This window comes from Cebus imitator, unplaced genomic scaffold (genome assembly GCF_001604975.1).
Source record: "Cebus imitator isolate Cc_AM_T3 unplaced genomic scaffold, Cebus_imitator-1.0 Scaffold12, whole genome shotgun sequence".
Lineage (NCBI taxonomy): Eukaryota > Metazoa > Chordata > Mammalia > Primates > Cebidae > Cebus > Cebus imitator.
This window is the reverse complement of record NW_016107327.1, coordinates 10,868,022-10,886,186: the sequence shown is the minus strand read 5'-3', so window position 1 is coordinate 10,886,186 and position 18,165 is coordinate 10,868,022. Positions and strand designations below refer to the sequence as shown.

General features: G+C 35.3%; 1 protein-coding gene across 4 annotated transcripts in view; it reads right to left on the bottom strand.

The window, feature by feature from the left end:
• Nucleotides 1-18,165, bottom strand: part of ROCK1 (Rho associated coiled-coil containing protein kinase 1) — a 165,980-nt gene that overhangs the window by 58,097 nt on the left and 89,718 nt on the right. For 3 of the 4 annotated variants that reach the window (XR_005195573.1, XM_017498949.2, XM_017498956.1), the window contains 4 exons: nt 17,777-17,936; nt 13,293-13,353; nt 9,317-9,405; nt 5,428-5,476 (listed from right to left, as the gene is read on the bottom strand). Coding sequence is in view for 3 of the 4 variants with exons in the window: in XM_017498949.2 (XP_017354438.1) it covers nt 5,428-5,476; nt 9,317-9,405; nt 13,293-13,353; nt 17,777-17,936 (359 nt within the window). In the remaining variant the exon portion in view is untranslated. The remainder of the gene's footprint in view (nt 1-5,427; nt 5,477-9,316; nt 9,406-13,292; nt 13,354-17,776; nt 17,937-18,165) is intronic. The other variant, XM_037728141.1, reaches the window with a different exon arrangement.

Here is an 18,165-nt window from a genome sequence, read left to right as displayed (position 1 = left end):
TCAGCCTCCCGAGTAGCCGGGGCTACAGGCACGCGCCACCATGCCCAGCTAATTTTTTGTATTTTTAGTAGAGACGGGGTTTCACCATGTTGACCAGGATGGTCTCCATCTCTTGACCTCGTGATCCACCTGCCTCGGCCTCCCAAAGTGCTGGGATTACAGGCGTGAGCCACCGTGCCCAGCCTGCTAGTTTGTTTTTTGAGAAGTTAGTCCATTTCATTTAAATGTCTCAATTGTGTTTAAAACTGTTCATAGTATTTCCTTATAATCCTTTTGATACCTATACGGTCCATAGTGATATGCCCTATTTCATTCCTCATACTGGTAATTTGTGTCCTCTCTTTTTCCTTTATCAGTCTTGCTAGAGGTTTGTTAATTTTGTTGATCTTTTCACACAGCTTTTTGTCTCATTGATTTTCTCTATTGCTTTTCTGCTTTTAACTGCATTGATCTCTGCTCTTATCATTACTTGTCTTTCCTTTTGCTTGCTTTGGGTTTATTTTGCTCTTCTTTTTCTAGTTTCTAGAAGTAGGAGGTTAAATTATTGACTTCAGACTTTTCCTTTTTTCTAAGGTAAGCATTCAGTGCTATAAATTAACCTTGATCACTATGTTAACAGCATCTCACAAATTTTGATGATATATTTTCACTTCATTGTTTAAATATTTTTTAAAGATGAAGAGCCATAACAGCTTTATGAGACACAATTAACATTCCAATGTATTTTTTTCACTGAGACTTCTTCTTTGACCAATGGATTATTTAGAAGTTTGTTGTTTGCTTTCCATGTGTTTGCAAATTTTTCTGTTATTTATTCTCATCTGATTATATTTTGGTCAGGAAACTCTCTGTATGATTTCAATGCTTTCAAATGTGTTTGTTTTATAGCTTGGGATGTGGTCTACCTTGGTGTGTGTTCCTTAAGCACTTGAAAAGAAGGCATATTCTACTGTTAAATGTAGGGTTCTATAAATGTTGAACAAATTCTGGTGTCTGACAGTGTGGTTGAGTTCTCCCATGTTTGCCGATTCTTAGGGGTATTGAGGTCTCCAACAATTATGCATTGGTCTACTTCTCCTTTCAGTTTTATTAACTTTTGCTTCACTGGTGAACAGTTAGGATCCTTCTTTCTTTTTGGTGGACTGACTCTTACCATTATGTAATATTCCTCTATGCTCAGGGTAATTTTCTTTGAAGTCTACTTTATTTGGTATTAATATTGTCAATATTGTTGTTTTCTTTTTAACATTTGTATGTCATCACTTTCCATCTGATGTTCAACTTTCCTATGTTGTTATACTTGAAGAGTTTCTGATAGATAACATATAAATGGGGGATTTTTAAAAAATCTACTCCTACCACCTCTTTTGATTGCTATTCCATTTAATTTCCATTTAACGTCACTATTGGTAGTACTTTAGGGTTAAGTCTGCCATTTTCGTTTTTTTGTTTGATCTCTATTATTTCTACATTTTCTTTCCTGCCTTTATGTGGGTTACTAGAACATTATTTTAGCAATCCTTTGGATTTACTTATGGTGTTTTTGAATGTATCTCCTTGTATGGCTTTTTCAGTGGCTGCCCTAGATATTACATTGTATATGCATAGCTTCATATATAGTGCACTCTGCTGATATTTGCATTTTACCAGTTTAAGTATTAAAACCTTCTCTTTCTTTTTTTATCTTATTTATTTTTTAGACAGGGTCTCACTCTGTCACCCAAGCTGGAATGCAGTGGCATGCTCATGGCTCACTGCAGCCTCAACTTCCTGGGCTCAAGCAATCCTCCCACCTCTGCCTCCCTAGTAGCTGGGACTACAGCTGTGCACCACCATGCCTAATTACTGTATTTTTTTGTAGAGATGGGGTTATGCCTTGTTGCTCACGCTGGTCTTGAACTCCTGGGCTCAAGCAATCTGCCAGCCTTGGCCTCCCAAAGTGCTGGGATTAAAGACATGAGCCACCACATCCGATCTAAAAACTTTACCTTTCTTTATGACCCATTACTCTGTTTATGATTGTCTAAAGTATTTCTTCTCATACACAGAGAACCATATCAGACAGTATTATAATTTCTGCTTCAACTGTCTAATATAAAAAAAAATCAAGAGGAGAAAAAATGTATTTACCCATATTTTACTATTTCTTTATTCCTGATAATTCAAAATTCCTCCTTTTTCTTCTGGAGACAGAGTTGCTTTGTTGCCCAGGCTGGAGTGCACTGGTGTGATCTTGACTCACTCCAACTTCACCTCCCAGGTTCAAGCAACTTTCTAGCCTCAGCCACCGGAATAGCTAGAATTACAACCATGTGCTACCACACTTGGCTAACTTTTTATTTTTAGTAAAGGGGCTTTGCCATATTGGCCAGCCTGGTCTCAAACTTCTGGTCTCAAGTGAGCCACCCACCTTGGCCTCCCAAAATGTTGGGATTACAGGTATGAGCCAATCTGTCTGGCCAAGATTCCTTCTTTTATCATTTCCTTTCTGTTTAGAGAATTTTCTTTAGCAATTCTTTTAGAGAAGGTGTGCTGCTGACACATTCTTTTAGTTTTACCTCATCAGAGAATGTCATTTTCTTTTCATTTGAGGATATTTTAATTGAACATAGAATTAATTCTGGGTTGATAAGTTTGTTTTTGTTTTTTCAGCACCTGAAAAAGTCATGCCACTTCCTCCTGGCCTCCATGGTTTCTGATAAGAAATCAGCTGTTACTTGCACTGTTCTTTCCTTTCTAGTAAAGCGTGTCCTGTATTTACGACCTCCTTTTTGTAATTAATTTTCGTAAGTCTGAATATTGCGTTTTGGTGTGGCTATCTTTGGGTTTACGCTTTTTGCAGTTTGCTAAGCTTCTTGGAGATTTACACTCTGACTATTGTGTCTTGGTGTGGGTATCTTTGGGTTTACACTTTTTGTGCCTGCTAAGCTTCTTGTAGGTTTATGTCTTTTGTTTGTCAGTTCGGGTCTTTTGCCGAATTTGCTGAATTTTCTGTCATCATTTCTTCCCACCCCTTTCTCCTCTCCTTTAGTAATTCAAGTGAAACAAATGCTACAACTGTATTGTTATAGTTCTACAGGTCCTGGAGGCTCTGTCACTTTTTTTCCTGACCATTTTCTCTGTTGTTCACACTGGATAATTTCTATTGTTCTCTGCTGAAGGTCTCTGATTCGTTCCTCTGCAGTGTTCCCTCTGCTGCTGACATCATCTATTGAGATTTTTATTTCAGTTATTATAATTTTTGGTTAGCTCTATTTTATAGTGTCTATGTCTTTCCGAGACTTTCTATTTTTTTGCTTGTTTGTACATTTATAGTTGCTCACGGAAACATATTTATGATGATGATTCCTTTAAATTCTTATCACATAATTTTAATATCTGTCATCTCAGTGTTGGTATTAGTTGTTGTTTCTTATTCCAGTTAAAATTTTCCTAGTTTTGATATGATGAGTAGTTTTCTATTAAAACCTAGGCATTATCTTACAACACTCTGGATCTTATTTAAAATCTGTTTTAAAAGGTCTCCTCTGACATTGTTCTAGTAGAACTAAGGGGGTGCTGCCTCTTTTCTGTCAGGTGGAACTTGTAGAAGTTGAGGTTTTCCACTCAGCCTCTACTGACACCTCAGTCGGGAGGGGAGCAAATCCTCATCATTGCTGGGTAGAAAAACAGGAGTTCTAGCACTCTACCAGGCCTCCATTGAGTGCACCATGGCTGCTCCTTATGTGGCCCCACTGACACTGCATTGTGGAGGGGAGCTTGTTATTTTCTGTGGTGAAAGTTCTGACTCCCTATCATGCCTCCTTTGATACCAACCCAGGAGGCAGTGGCAGTGGCACTCCATTATGGTCAGCTGGAAGTATAAGAGTAGACCCCCCAAATGGTCTCTGCTATACTGTCTGGGGAGAGAGGGAAGCTTTGTTACTGCTTACAGGAGATGAAAATTCCTTTGCTGGGCCTTCTCTGACACTATTCGAATTGGAAGTTGGGGTGTGCTACGCCACAGTATAGTGGAGATGAAAATCTAGACTTCCCACTCAGTCTTTGCTGTTAAGAGTGAGGCTACCTTTTTTCTGTGGTGTTTGGCTGAAAATGGCAGTGACTGTGTAAGTCTTCTGACTTGCTAGTCTGCTCCTTTCTTGGTCTTTAGGCTAAGAAAATTAGCATTTTTTGGAGCTCTGTCTGTAACTGTTGATATTTCAAGGTTACTGGCTTCTCTGGCACCCTGTCTAGGATACATGCAGCAAAACAAACAAACAAACAAAGAAACAAACAAAAAAAACCTTAAGATTCATTCATGTGTTGTTTCTCAGAATGCAAGTAACCCAGGCTGGTTTGTCTTCTTTCCACCTTTCAAAATCTTTTTGTTTGTTTTATGTTAAATGTCTATGGTTTTTAGCTGTACTTACTGGGAGGAATAGGAAAAAGGTACTTTTACTCCATCTTTCTAGAAGTGGGACTATTTTAATTTCATATCTCAAATTTTCCTATTTCTAATTTGGAAAAATGAGTAACTTAAATCTAGCACAGTTAAATTTTATCTGTGTTTCAGAAGTTAAATATAAGTGGAAGATATGCAAAAAATGATTCCTTAAACATCCAGAGTCAAATATAAAACTGTTAAGGCTAAGTACAAAGGCAAGTCTTAAAACAAATGCTATCTCAATCTTCACAGATGATTACGGATATCCAAAACTACACATGAAAGAAAGCAAGCCACTGACAGATGCCATTCTATAAGGGAAGAAAAAATTAACACAGCATAAAAACTATCAAAGATTAAATCTAAAAAGAACAAAGTAAGTAATAGATTAGGGGAAGACTATAGAGAGTGTATTTCTTTTAATGGGACTCATAGACACAGTAGAAAGACACTTAGAAGTTGACTAAGAGGAATGGAAATGTATTACATATTTGCAAACAAACATGAATTATGAATGCTTGTTATGTTTTCCTGATAATAAAAAAATTTTGGTAGGTAACCATGGAAAAGATGAACGTTCTACAATCAATATATTTTCCATTTGACTACATGAGATTATGTCAGTGTCAATCCTTTTAAAATATTTTAAACTGCAATTTTCTCCTTTCCTTATTTGCCTCTTTCTGATATAGTTGGAGATTCAATTTCTGATTTCTTGCTTCTCTGGCTCCTTTCTCACATTTAAACCATGGAGAACCACTGAACTGAAATTTACATACTAAAATTTCAATATAACTGTAGAATAAAATTGTACAAAGGAAACTAAAGTATAATCGAATCTGTACCACTTGAACCTGTAGTTCCAAGGTGAGGCTTTCATCACAATTCTCTGGCTCTGTTTTGTGTTTCAAACTATAGAGTTCAGATATAATTTTCTCAGGAAACAAAACAATTTGAAAGAGGGATCTCAAAAAGGAAACTTCTGATTAGAAAACAAAAAGTACCTCTTCATCCAATTCTTTCATTATCTTGTCTAGTTTTATGTTTGAGGTTCTGTAAAAACAAAAGCAATACAGATTAGAAATATATTTATTTCTTATTGGCCAGTGTTGAATACTCACATTCCTTATTTTTCCATTTAACTAGAGTTTTGTATCCTTTTTTAGTGCCATGGATCTCTCTGGCAGTCAAGTGAAGCCTATCGCTTTTTTTCAAAATAGTATTTTTTAAAGCACAAAAATTACACATGATTAAAAGAAGCCAATTAGGCTGGGTGCAGTGGCTCACGCCTATAATCCCAGCACTTTGGGAGGCTGAGGCAGGTGGATCACCTGAAGTCAGCAGTTCAATACCAGCTTGGCCAACATGGTGAAACCCCATCTCTAATAAAAATAAGAAAAAAAGGCCAGGCACGGCGGCTCACACCTGTAATTCCAGCACTTTTGAGAAGCTGAGGCGGCGAATCACAAGGTCGGGGAATCAAGACCATCCTGGCCAACATGGTAAAACCCTGTCTCCGCTAAAAATACAAAAATCAGCTGGGTGTGGTGGCGCACACCTGTAGTCCCAGATACTCAGGAGGCTGAGACAGAAGAATTGCTCGAACCCAGGAGGTAGAGGCTGCAGTCAGCCAAGATCGTGCCACTGCACTCCAGCCTGGCAACAGAGTGAGTCTCTATCTTGAGGGGAAAAAAAAAATTAGCCAGGTGTGGTGGTGGGTGCCTGTAATCCCAGCTACTTGGGAAGCTGAGGCAAGAGAGTTGCTAGAACCCAAGAGGCAGAGGTTGTAGTGAGCAGGGATCACACCACTGCACTTCAGCCTGGGCAACAGAATGAGACTTCATCTCAAAAAAAAAAAAAAAAGAAGTCAATTATATTGAAATATAGTAATACACTTTAAAAAATATGTATAATTCAGTAGTATATGTGCTTCCTTATTACTATATTAAATCACAAGATTCAGCAGCAGTAATTCCAAAGTAGTGATGATCACAAATGATATTTAGAGATAGCTGTAACAACTGTAATAAGAAAACAGCTATAATTTCTATCGGTAATAAAAATGAACAACTACTAGTAATAACTGAATTGCTGCCTATGCTCAGAATTGAAACAAGAACTAAAATTAAGTTATAAGTTAGAGAAAATATTCACCTTTTCTCATCCAAGTTTAAGGACCTCAAATTTTATCCATGGACTCTTTGGGGGAGGTCTGTGGATCGCAGGTTAAGGATCCCTAACCCCCCTCATGCAATACTTGTCACTACACAAAAATTAGCCATTTATCTTTTAATACAAGATAAAATAAATGAAGAGAAAGGCAGCATACATCAAATCAGTTAAGGGACCATTTGGCAACACTCAAAGTGTACTATCTTCATTACAATTTGCTTTCTTTGGTTCAAAATGTAATTCTGAGCTTCAAAACCTATATATGCAACATTTTCACAAGGATGTCTCATCAAATACCTCATTTAGCACTCCAAAATGGAACCTACTCCCTGTTTCACATTCCCATCCCAATACCAATTTGCGTCTCCTCTACGGTCCCCGAGTAATGACATCACCTAGGAATCATCCTTGACTCATCCTCCCTCACTCCCATTTAGCTGAAAAAGTGTCAAGTGCTGCTAATAACTAGGAGGTTCTTTTGAAACAGCAAATTTAATATATATTTTTTACTTCTCAGTTTAATGACTTTTTATATTCTTCCATCACACTTAAATTCCAAATTTCTTAGTCAAATACAATAATAATAATAAAATAAAATAAAAAAGAATCCTCCCCAACCAGACCTTGACACCCTTCCCATTCTCATCTCAAGCTTTTCCTTCCCTCACATCTTACTGTCCAGTCAAGGTTTCTTACCTCACAGCCTTCACAGATACTCACCTCCTGGACCCTAACACTTCCTTCCATTCTCCTAATAATTTCCATTGAATCTTCTGGTTTTAGCTTAGTCTGGTCTCTGACAAAATAGTACAGGCATCTCCTGATGTATTCCTGACATTCCTGTATAATTTTATTCTCCCCGCAGTTAACACATACCACACTTCTTGATAACTGTTTTTTCTTGCTAAATTACAGGCTCCTTGTGGAGAGGGGCCATGTCTTGATTTATTCAGTATTATACTGCTGACAAGCACATTATTTGATACTTTAACTGAAATTTTTGTTGAATAAATGAATGTAACTAAAATGATTTAAATGCAGAAAATTTGATTTAAATCAGTCTGAACTCAATCTATATGTGGTGGTGAACATCTAGACAATATCTGTTTCTAGCTGAACCATATATTTCAACCAAATTCTTTTAGCTTAATACATTTGGGAAATGGAAAGAAATCAAGTACTATAGCATAGCTTGGGTGGGTAAGAGAAATAGAGCAGGGAAAGCCAAACTTTAAAAAACAGAAAGCTAAATTTTTGTGAAATAGAAGGTTCAAACAAAGCTACAGTGTATATCTTTCAGACAAAATGTACCACATATTTATTTACACTCTCACAAAAAGAAACGCAAGTAAATATCACTCCACAATCCCTGGCACTAGGTTTTTATTTTAAAAACTATTTACGAATTCCATACGTAAGTTTTAAAAGTTTCATCTCAATTTTATTTCCTTGAGGTGATATATTTTCATATGATTATTAGCCACTTTGGCCATTCTTATTACTTCCTCAAATTGATCCCCAATCACCACTACTACCAGTTTGTCACTTGCCTTTTAATTTTGTTTAAGATATTATTTTGGATGGAGGGACTTCTCAACATTTATATAAAAGTATCTACCCAGTTCTTCCCCTTATTTACATATTTTATACTTAGAAATTGTTTCCAAATCCTGTGATCAGTTAATTATTTGCTTATATTCAAATGCTTTTCTAAAAGAAGCTTGGATTATACACTTAAATATATAATCTAACAGGAATGGTTAAAAGTGAGAATTTTACATGTTTCACACCAAACCCCCTACCTGCTCTGTCACAAAATTACCAGTGTTCCCAATTACATTTATTGAATACTTTTTATGTTACCCTTGCATTTCATTTATTCAATACTATTCACTAAAAACATAATTACAAAAAATTATTGCTTAAAATTGGTAAGTAATTCAGCATTATGCTAGGTTATTTAAATTCATCTTGAGCATAACTCAAAGATATTTTTTCTGTGGGTCTAATGCCAATAACATGCTGAAATCAGACCAACAGAAAAAAAAATACTGAGTTATTGCTCTAGAGAACCACAGTGGAAATTAGAATGGCCACATCAAAAATTTAGTATATTTTAATCTTCAACAACATTTTACATTTAAAAAAGCACCTTATTTAATGTAAACTGATTTCCCTTTTATTTATTTTTCATTTTGAGACAGACTCTTGCTCTGTCACCCAGGCTAGAGTGCAGTGGTGCAATCTCTGCTCCCTGCAACTCTGCTTCCCAGGATTAAGCCATTCTCATGCCTCAGCCTCCCAAGCGGCGGGGACTACAAGTGCACACCACCGCGCCCAGCTAATTTTTTGTATTTTCAGTAGAGATGGGGTTTCACCATGTTGGCCTAGCTGGTCTTGAACTCTGGCCTCAAGTGATCCACCATGCCTAGGCTAATTTGTCCTTTTAGTTAGCTAATTACATAAGGAGAAAAAAGCAGTAAGTGAGGCAACTAAATGAATCAGCATTATAGTTTTTTAAGAATACAGACTCCCAGGAACAAATGTACTTTAAATATTCTGAAGAAAATACATCTATAACTAATGCCAACATAAATACTACTTCTCAATTCTAGCCCAGGCACATCATAAATGTATTATCAGTAGTAATCTTTATATCCTCATTTTCTATCTACTTTCAAATGTTTGCAGAATGTAACCTTATTAAAAGTATATTCTCACCTGCACTTCTGCTCCATTTCATCTTTTAACTGCATTTCGTTATGCAGCTGTTCTTCCAGCTTATAGATTGTTTTTTGCAAACTTTCCTGCTTTAAGAAAAAAACAAAAACTCATTCTACTAAGAATATTTAGAGACATTTAAAATACCAAGCTTATGTTAATATTTTAAACCTTTTTAGAAAATAATTTAGTTTAATCTTACCTCTTTTCTATCTCAAATTTTTCATTATTAATTTAACAAGCATTTTCTTAACATCTATTAAATGTAAGGCCATTAGAAATATAAAAATTAAAAACATTTGAGTCCTGTTCTCATGAAGCAAATAGTTACATAGCGAGGCAACATGAAATTAGAAGAGCAAAAAGAACGTACAATGTCCCAAAGACATATATACAAAATATTACAATAGAATGTGGTAAATAATAATAAAATTATCTACAGAGTATTCCAAAGGAGAGAAGAGGTCACTTCTAATTCTGCCAGAAATATATAATCCTTGAGTTGAGGCCTAAAAGATAAGAGGAATTAATAATCTGATAAAGCAAAGAAGGTGGTACAAGGAAAGCATTTTAGCTAGAATGAACAATAAGCCCAAAAATAGAAAAGCCGAAGAAAATATGACACATTTGGGAAATGGAAAGAAATCAAGTACTATAGCATAGCACAGAATGTAATAGGAAAAACAACACACATTAAACCTAAGAAGGTAAGTAGGCAGAAATTGGAGTTGAGGACTTTAACCTATAAGCATTTTAAATGAGAAATGACATAATACTGGTATCTCAGAAACATCACTACAATAATAATAAGGTGAATGAACGGCTTAGAGGGCAGTGAAATTCTAAGAAAAGCAACCAGTTAAAAAGCTATCAAAATAGGCTGGGCACAGTGGCTCATGCCTGTAATCCCAGCATTTTGGGAGGCCAAGGTGGGTGGATCACCTGAGGTCAGGAGTTTGAGATCAGCCTGGCCAAATGGCAAAACCGCATCTCTACTAAAAGTACAAAAATTAGCCAGGTATGGTAGTGGACACCTGTAAGTCCAGCTACTCAGGAGGCTGAAGCAGAAGCCTGAACCCAGGAAATGGAGGTTGCAGTGAGCCGAGATCGTGCACACTATATTCCAGCCTGGGTGACAAGAGTGAGACTCTGTCTCAAAAAAAAAAAAAAAAAAGCGATCGAAACAGTTCAGACAAGAGAATATGGATCTGGTAAAAGGCAGAGGCATTAGGAATGAAGAGGAGATAATGGATAAAGGTATCAATTAGAAAGCATAGTGTATGACCAAACCAACTGGAAGGTAGAGCAGATAAAATACCATTATGAAAGACAGTCAACACACTGCTAGGGAGGGTATAGGAACAGGAAACAGTGAGTTTAACTCTGTCTTAGTTTGATATTCCTGAGAAGGTACACAGAAGAAAGAGAAAGAGCTCAGATGAGCAAGGGACATGAATGAGATTACCCATAGAGAGAAGAGCAGGGAGCCAAGATCAGAACTTTGGGAAATGTTTAATAATCAAAAATGAGCAGAGGAGGAAGATCCCACAAAGAGGATTGAAAAATAAATAAAATTCAAAAATATAGGAGGTAAAAAGAGAGATACAAAAGAAACATAAAAGAGTTATAAAAGCTTGAAGTTCCAAAGAAGAGGAAAGTAGTCAGTGTCAAATACAGCAAAGAAGAAAAATAAGATATGGGCTGAAAATCATGTATTGTATTTGGCAATTGCAAAGTTGTTCATCAGTATCTCTGCTAAAAGGTTTTCAAGGAAAATCAGTTGATTTTGTACTTAGTTCTATGTTAAAATAATTAGTATTTCCCCCCTGTGATATTATCAGAGCAAAAGATAAAGGTAGCAACTACTGACAAATTTATTGCAATCACTACTGAACAAACTCAGCCCAAAGAAAACATTAATCCTTTGAATATTTTTGAAGTCCGAAAGCACTTCTAATTCTACAGTCACGTAATACAGTGAAAGCTGAGTTACAGCAACTCATTATTACCTAGGTCAAAGATTTTTAAGCGCTTGTTAGCTATACATAACTTGCCAAACAGCTCTACTGGGAGTAAAATTTAAGAGAAAGATGAACTTAACAGGGAATGGGTACTCATATAGTTCTTTCATCTTTTTCTCACTTTCCCTTTCCACTGCACGTTCTCTTATATATAAGAGTAAATATATCAAGGAGAAAGAAAAAAATCATTATTAGCTTTTTTAAAATGGCTGCTACCCCCTCTTCCCCTCTATTAAAAATATGTAGGCTTGCGACATCTCTGTGCCAAAAAAACAAAACAAAACAAAACAAAAACGTGTAGGCGATAGTACACAAACAGTTCAAAGAATGCTCTAGAAATGGACATATAATTATTCTGGATATTTTTCAAAAAAAAATCCTGTTAACCCAAAGGACCTTCTGAAATGTAAGCAAGATTTAGTTTTACCTCTGTCTCAGAACATGACCTATACAAACAACAGAAAGAACTCAATTAAAATTTCATTTCTAGAGTAATTTACTTCTCAGTGGACAAATTAAAATGATGCTGACCATACTGTTACTCTCCATTTCCCCCATTCCCTCCTAACCTTGAAAATCCATCCTCTGCTCTTCTTTGCCTTAAAATCTACAGAGTGCATTGCCTGTTATTACTCTGTAGCCCTATGATTTTAAGGTTGGTTTAAACCCACAGGAGACACCAGAAGGAATCTGAAGGTAAAAAAAAAAAAGAAATATTCATTCTCCTTACACCCTTTGTGCTTTACTGTAGTTCTTGAAAGGTTCTATGTTCTATATTCTTCATCTAAGATGTCAGGCTTTCTCTGAGCTATGGGAATAAGATTTTCTCTCTTTGCTCCTTCAGTACAGGGGCAATGGCTTTCCACTCTTGTTCATACATGGGTGCTTTAGTACCCTTCATTGTTTCCTTCTACTGATGTTCACAGCATGTTAATCATCGCTTCATTAAACTCTGCATTTAACAAATGCACAAAATATGGTGTGTGTGTGTGTGTACATACATATATATATACATATAGATATGTATATATATGTGTACATGCATACATATGTATATATACGTATACGTGTATAGATGTGTATATATACATCTATACATATATATGTGTATAGATGTATATATATACATCTATACATATATATGTGTATAGATGTATATATGTATATATACACATATATGTATATAGATGTATATATATATGCATCTATATGTATATATGTACACACATACACAGTGGAATATTACTCAGCCTCAAACACAAAGGAAATTCTAATAGATACTACAACATGGATGAACCTTGAAGACATTATGCTACATGAAATAAGCCAGTCACATAAAGATAAATATTATATGATTCCATTTATATGAGATACCTACAATAATCAAATTCATTGAGACAGAAAGTAGAATAGTGGTTACCAGGACCTGGAGGGAGGGTGAAATGAGGAGTTACTGTTTAATTGGTATAGACTTTTAGTTTGGGATGATGAAAAGGTTATAGAGATGGATGGCAGTGATGGCTGCACAACCACGTGAAGGTGCTTAATGCCAGTGAATTACACACTTAAAAATGATTAAAATGGTAAATTTCATGTTATGTATATTTACCACATACATAAAACTCTGTTTAAATCTTCTGAACATGTGTCTATTTGCCTGTCAAGACCCTTAATGATACTCTGATATATCATAGTTCCTGATTCCAAAGATTAAAAAAGATGACCACTTTAATCTGTGTAGCAATTTAGTTTACTAACAGCCTCCAAATATATTATTCCATTTGATATTCGCGCAAAAAAATCAGACTGGAAAGGAGACGGGAGATAAAAGTGCCATAAAAATCTAGCTAACTATAGCTTCACAAACAATATGTAAGTTTACTATCATACACACAAATATATTATCCACAAAACAATTCTAAAAATTATTTTCTTAATATTAAGAAAATACCTACCAAGCTTTTATCTGCATTGGAGCTAGTTCTGTTATCATTAGGATTTGCTGAAGATAAGTATCTGAGGAAAAGAAAAGTTTCAAAAGAAACTCTTTAATATCCCATAACAACCAATAATAAATACTACATGGCTATTTTATGTTCAATGTTATAGTAGCTTTGTTTTTAAAAATGAAGTATAGGTTTGTATTTTTATAAACATAATTCAAAAATGATATATATATTAAATAAAACACCCAGTTAGGTCTAAAAATAGTAGCAGCCTATAAACATATGACTTAATATTCCTGCAGCAAAACATAAGAAGAATATTCATACCAAGTAGGATAAATAAAAACCAGAAAGAGTCTCAAGTTAATTCAGATTAGGCTTTTTGGTCATAAGAGCAAATTATGAGAGGTTTTCCACCAAACAAACAACTAAAAAACATTCAACTTTTGGAGCTTTTTGTATATAACAATTGGGGGTAAAAAACTGCTGACTTCTGCAGACATATGCACAACCACCTCTCCTGCACCCAACTATCCTTCAGCAAAGCGTAATACTGCCTCTTTGGGTCAAAAAAGTTTTTGCCTAAGTGGCTAAAATAACAGAACCAAAGTTTAGGTGATGTCCTGCTAATCTTTTGGGACTTCCAGCCTTGTGAGTTCTTTAAATTCGGTGTAAACTTAGAATTGTATATAAATAAAGCTATTAGTAAACTAATTTCGAGTCTTTTTTAGATGTCTCACAAGATTCTCAAACAATCTAAATAGATCATATATGTAAACAATTTTCTAAGCTATCAAATGATATAAAGGTAAGGCACTAGTGCCGCCAGTGTTGCTACTATCACCACAATGCTACAACTACCACAATCATTACTTCTAGCACCATCACTACAGTCAGCACCCTAATTAATGAGTAGAGCTCTTGCAAAAGGAGATAAAAAAGCTATAGTATACTTCGTAGCTATTGGAGACATGTGTTAACACACCAGATATTAATAAATAGTATTCCAAAAGAAAAGTTTAAGTAAATTTTAAAATTAAGTGAACAGAAGATAGTATCCATTAAGTATCAATAAACATACACACTATAATGGTGCTATAAAAGAAACAGCCAGAAATATGCTACTTCCTAGGTTTTCCTTGAAAAATTATTCACATCAAACGGAGATTCAAATAACTATATGACAATAATAGGGGCTATGTAGCAGGTTTATAGGGGAAAAGTCCCATATAACAAATGACAAATTCTAGATGTAGTGCAATTTAATTCCATTGACTATTAAGTATCTCAAAATTTAATGTGAGATTCTGCTTATGCAATATAAATAAGGCATATAGCAATGCCAGTGAAATCTAAATTAGATGAGACTATTTCATCTCTAAGATATTTTCTAAACTTAACATGCTATGTAACTGAGACTAACATTTTAGTCTTCTGCAAAATTAGTAATATAAGGTTGAACACAGTGAGGGAAATGTAAGGACATCACTTGTATACATCCATTAATTCTTCTACCTTCTGTCTTTTTGCTATCAAGGTCCTTTTGCATAGTATACTGGTGCTTTTACATAGAATCTGTCATTTAGGCAACTTTTTATGAAATAGGAGTTATATTAGGAATACAGCTTAGGCTATTTTAAAAATCATGTTTAATTCAGCTACAATTAAGCAATAATAATTTCTGCCCTTGGTATTAAAATTATTTTTGGATTTTAGGGATAAGAATTTAAGAGGTTTTCTATTTTATATCTGTATATTCAAAATTATACTTATGTATTATAATATGGCTAATCAATATTTGGCCGGGGCCAAATGCAGTGGCACACACCTGTAACCCCAGCACTTTGGGATGCCAAGGTGGGTGGATCACTTGAGGCCAGAAGTTCACCAGCCTGGCCAACATGGTGAAACCCCATCTCTAATAAAAGTACAAAGATTAGCCAGGTGTGGTGATGCGCACCTGTAATCCCAGCTATTTAGAGGCTGAGCCACAAGAATCACTTGAACCCAGGAGGAGGAGATTGCAGTGAGTGGAGATCACACCACTGCACTCCAGCCTCAGCAACAGTGAGAGACTCTGTCTATATATACATATATATATAGTTGTTGGTTCTTTCTTTATTAAGAGCAACCATACTTTGCCTGCTCATATAGTAAGTGATTACTTTAAAAACACTACATATATTTGCCAATAAGGCTGTGACAGTTAAGAACACAGTATAATTTCTACTTTTAAGAAACTTAAAAATTAGTTTGGGCCATAAAACATGAATACAAAGAAAAACTAGAGAACATAATCAAGTGCATGATAATGTAGGAGAAAGAGTATAATAAATGTCTATTTATCTCAAGATTACCCTTCGTACAGAGAAACCTAAATAAAGTGATTAAATGCTAGATTCTACTCCAGAAAATACAAAAACATTGGGGGTTGTTTATATCAACAACTTGAGTGTTTCAGAAACCAAATCAAAGAATAATTGATAAAAATACAGAAAGTTAAAGAATACTTCAGCAAAAACCACCCTGAAGCTCTTCTGTGTATATGTATGTTAATATAAAATAGTTAAATATTATACTTATGGAGTGTTAGGGAGGAAAAAAAAAGGTAAGTGCCAGCTACCTTGTTGATGATGCAACAAAAAGTATTAAGTACTGTCTTATAGTGGATTACCAGAGAAGTTTCAAAAAGCTGGACTAAATTGTCTTTTTAGAAGTTTTCTAAGCTTAACCTGAATGGCTCTTATACTAAAATGACAAGACCCTTCAGTTTAAAATAAGATTAGTTATAATGACTTCAAATTTAATAATTTATTCCAAGCAAATCAGTTATCTGATGCCATTCCAAATTTGATTTGATTAGAAGTACATATTTTTGAGGTAATTAAAAGTAGATTTAACCTTCCCAGTAAATGTTATCATATGGTTCAATGCATTATACTGGTATAGCACTTTGTTTAGATTATTTCTTTGAGACGGAGTCTCACTCTGTTGCCCAGGCTAGAGTGCAGTGGCATGATCACGGCTCACTGCAACCTCCACAGCCCCTGGGTTCAAGCAATTTTTCTGCCTCAGTCTCCCAAGTAGCTGAGATTATAGGTATGCGCCACCATGTCCAGCTAATTTTTGTATTTTTAGTAGAGATGGGGTTTCACCACACTGGCCAGGCAGGTCACGAACTCTCGACCTCAAGTGACTTGCCTGCCTCGGCCTCCCAAACAGTTGGGATTACAGATGTGAGCCACCATGTCCAGCCAAGATTTTTACTATGTAGTTCTTATCAACCTACATTGTACAATTTATCCATTTCTCACCAAGATGGGAGCATCTCAAGAGAAGGTACTATATCTTATTCATCCTTCTCCATGCAATTTGGTGCTTAGTACATACCTGACAAACAGTAAGTTATCAAAGATATCTGTGGAATAAATGAATGCTCAGCACACTAAAATAATGTTAGATGTTTAACTTAAATCTCAAGTACATTAGAGTAAAGCTAACATGAACTCACACTAATGGTAATAATAGTTAACACTGAGTGCTTACACCATGCAAAGCACTGTTCTAAGTGCTGTACTGTTTTAATTTACATAACCCTTACAACAACCCTATAAGTAGGCAAGTAGTATTATTTTTATTATCATCATCCCTATTTTTGAGGAAATGGAGGCATAAAAGGCCAAAGTTATTTGTCTAAGGTCTCAGTGGAGGGAGGTAATATTACATGTTACAACACATGGTCAATTACATGAGTTTGGGGAGGAATCACTTAATTTTTAAAGAGCTAAAAATTGGTAGAATCAATATGGTGATGATAATGCTAAAAAAGTCTACATGTTGGCCAGTGGCGGTGGCTCACACCTGAAGTCACAGCACTTTGGGAGGTCGGGGCAGGCAGATCACGAGGTCAAGAGTTTGAGACCAGCCTGGCCAACAAGGTGAAATCCCGTTTCTACTAAAAATACAAAAATTAGCCAGGTGTGGTGGCAGGCACCTATAATCCCAGCTACTTCGGAGGCTGAGGAAGGAGAATTGCTTGAACTCGGGAGGTGGAGGTTGCAGTGAGCAAAGATCATGCCACTACTCTCCAGCCTGGGTGACAGAGCAAGGCTCTGTCACAGGAAGAGAAAAAAAAAAAAGTCTACACGTTGTTTCAAAATTCATTGTCTACACGTTGTTTCAAAATGCATTATAAACTGTAAGTCTATAGATCAAAATATCAGTATTTATAGCATCTTTTGACCCATTAATTGTTGTAACTTGAGGATATACAATATAACATTTAGCAAAAAATTTTTGAAAACCAATGTCGTGAACATGGATGAGTCCAAAAGAAATTAAATATGAAATACTGGAAATAGCATGCATCATTGAAAAATTACATAATAAGGTATATATTTATATACCATTAAATCTACTTTACAAATGATTTTTAGATATTCCTAAGAATAAAATCAGCATTTACTCCTACAATCACTGTTTGGCGTACTTACCTACGACTGCTATAATATGTAAATCCTACAAAAGGTAGTTGATTGCCAACAAAAGCTTTAGGAATAGGGAATGTTTCTTCTTCTCCTTTATCTTCTTCCAAGTCATCAAAATTACTAGTATCAATGTCACTACTTAAATCAGGTACAACTGGTGCTACAGCTAAAAACAAAAACAAAATTAGTTGTTCATTTCAAACTTAAAGTACAAGTAAAGTGAAGCAGATTCCATAACAGCTACTGATGGCTTCTCTCTTGTAAAAGCTTGCAAACCACAAATTCCACCTGGGTTGAATCCTATTATACTAAGCTTTACCAGGATTAAAAAAATCAACTGATAATTGATCATTATGTAATTTTTATGAAACAATTATCTTCAAAGTCACCTATAA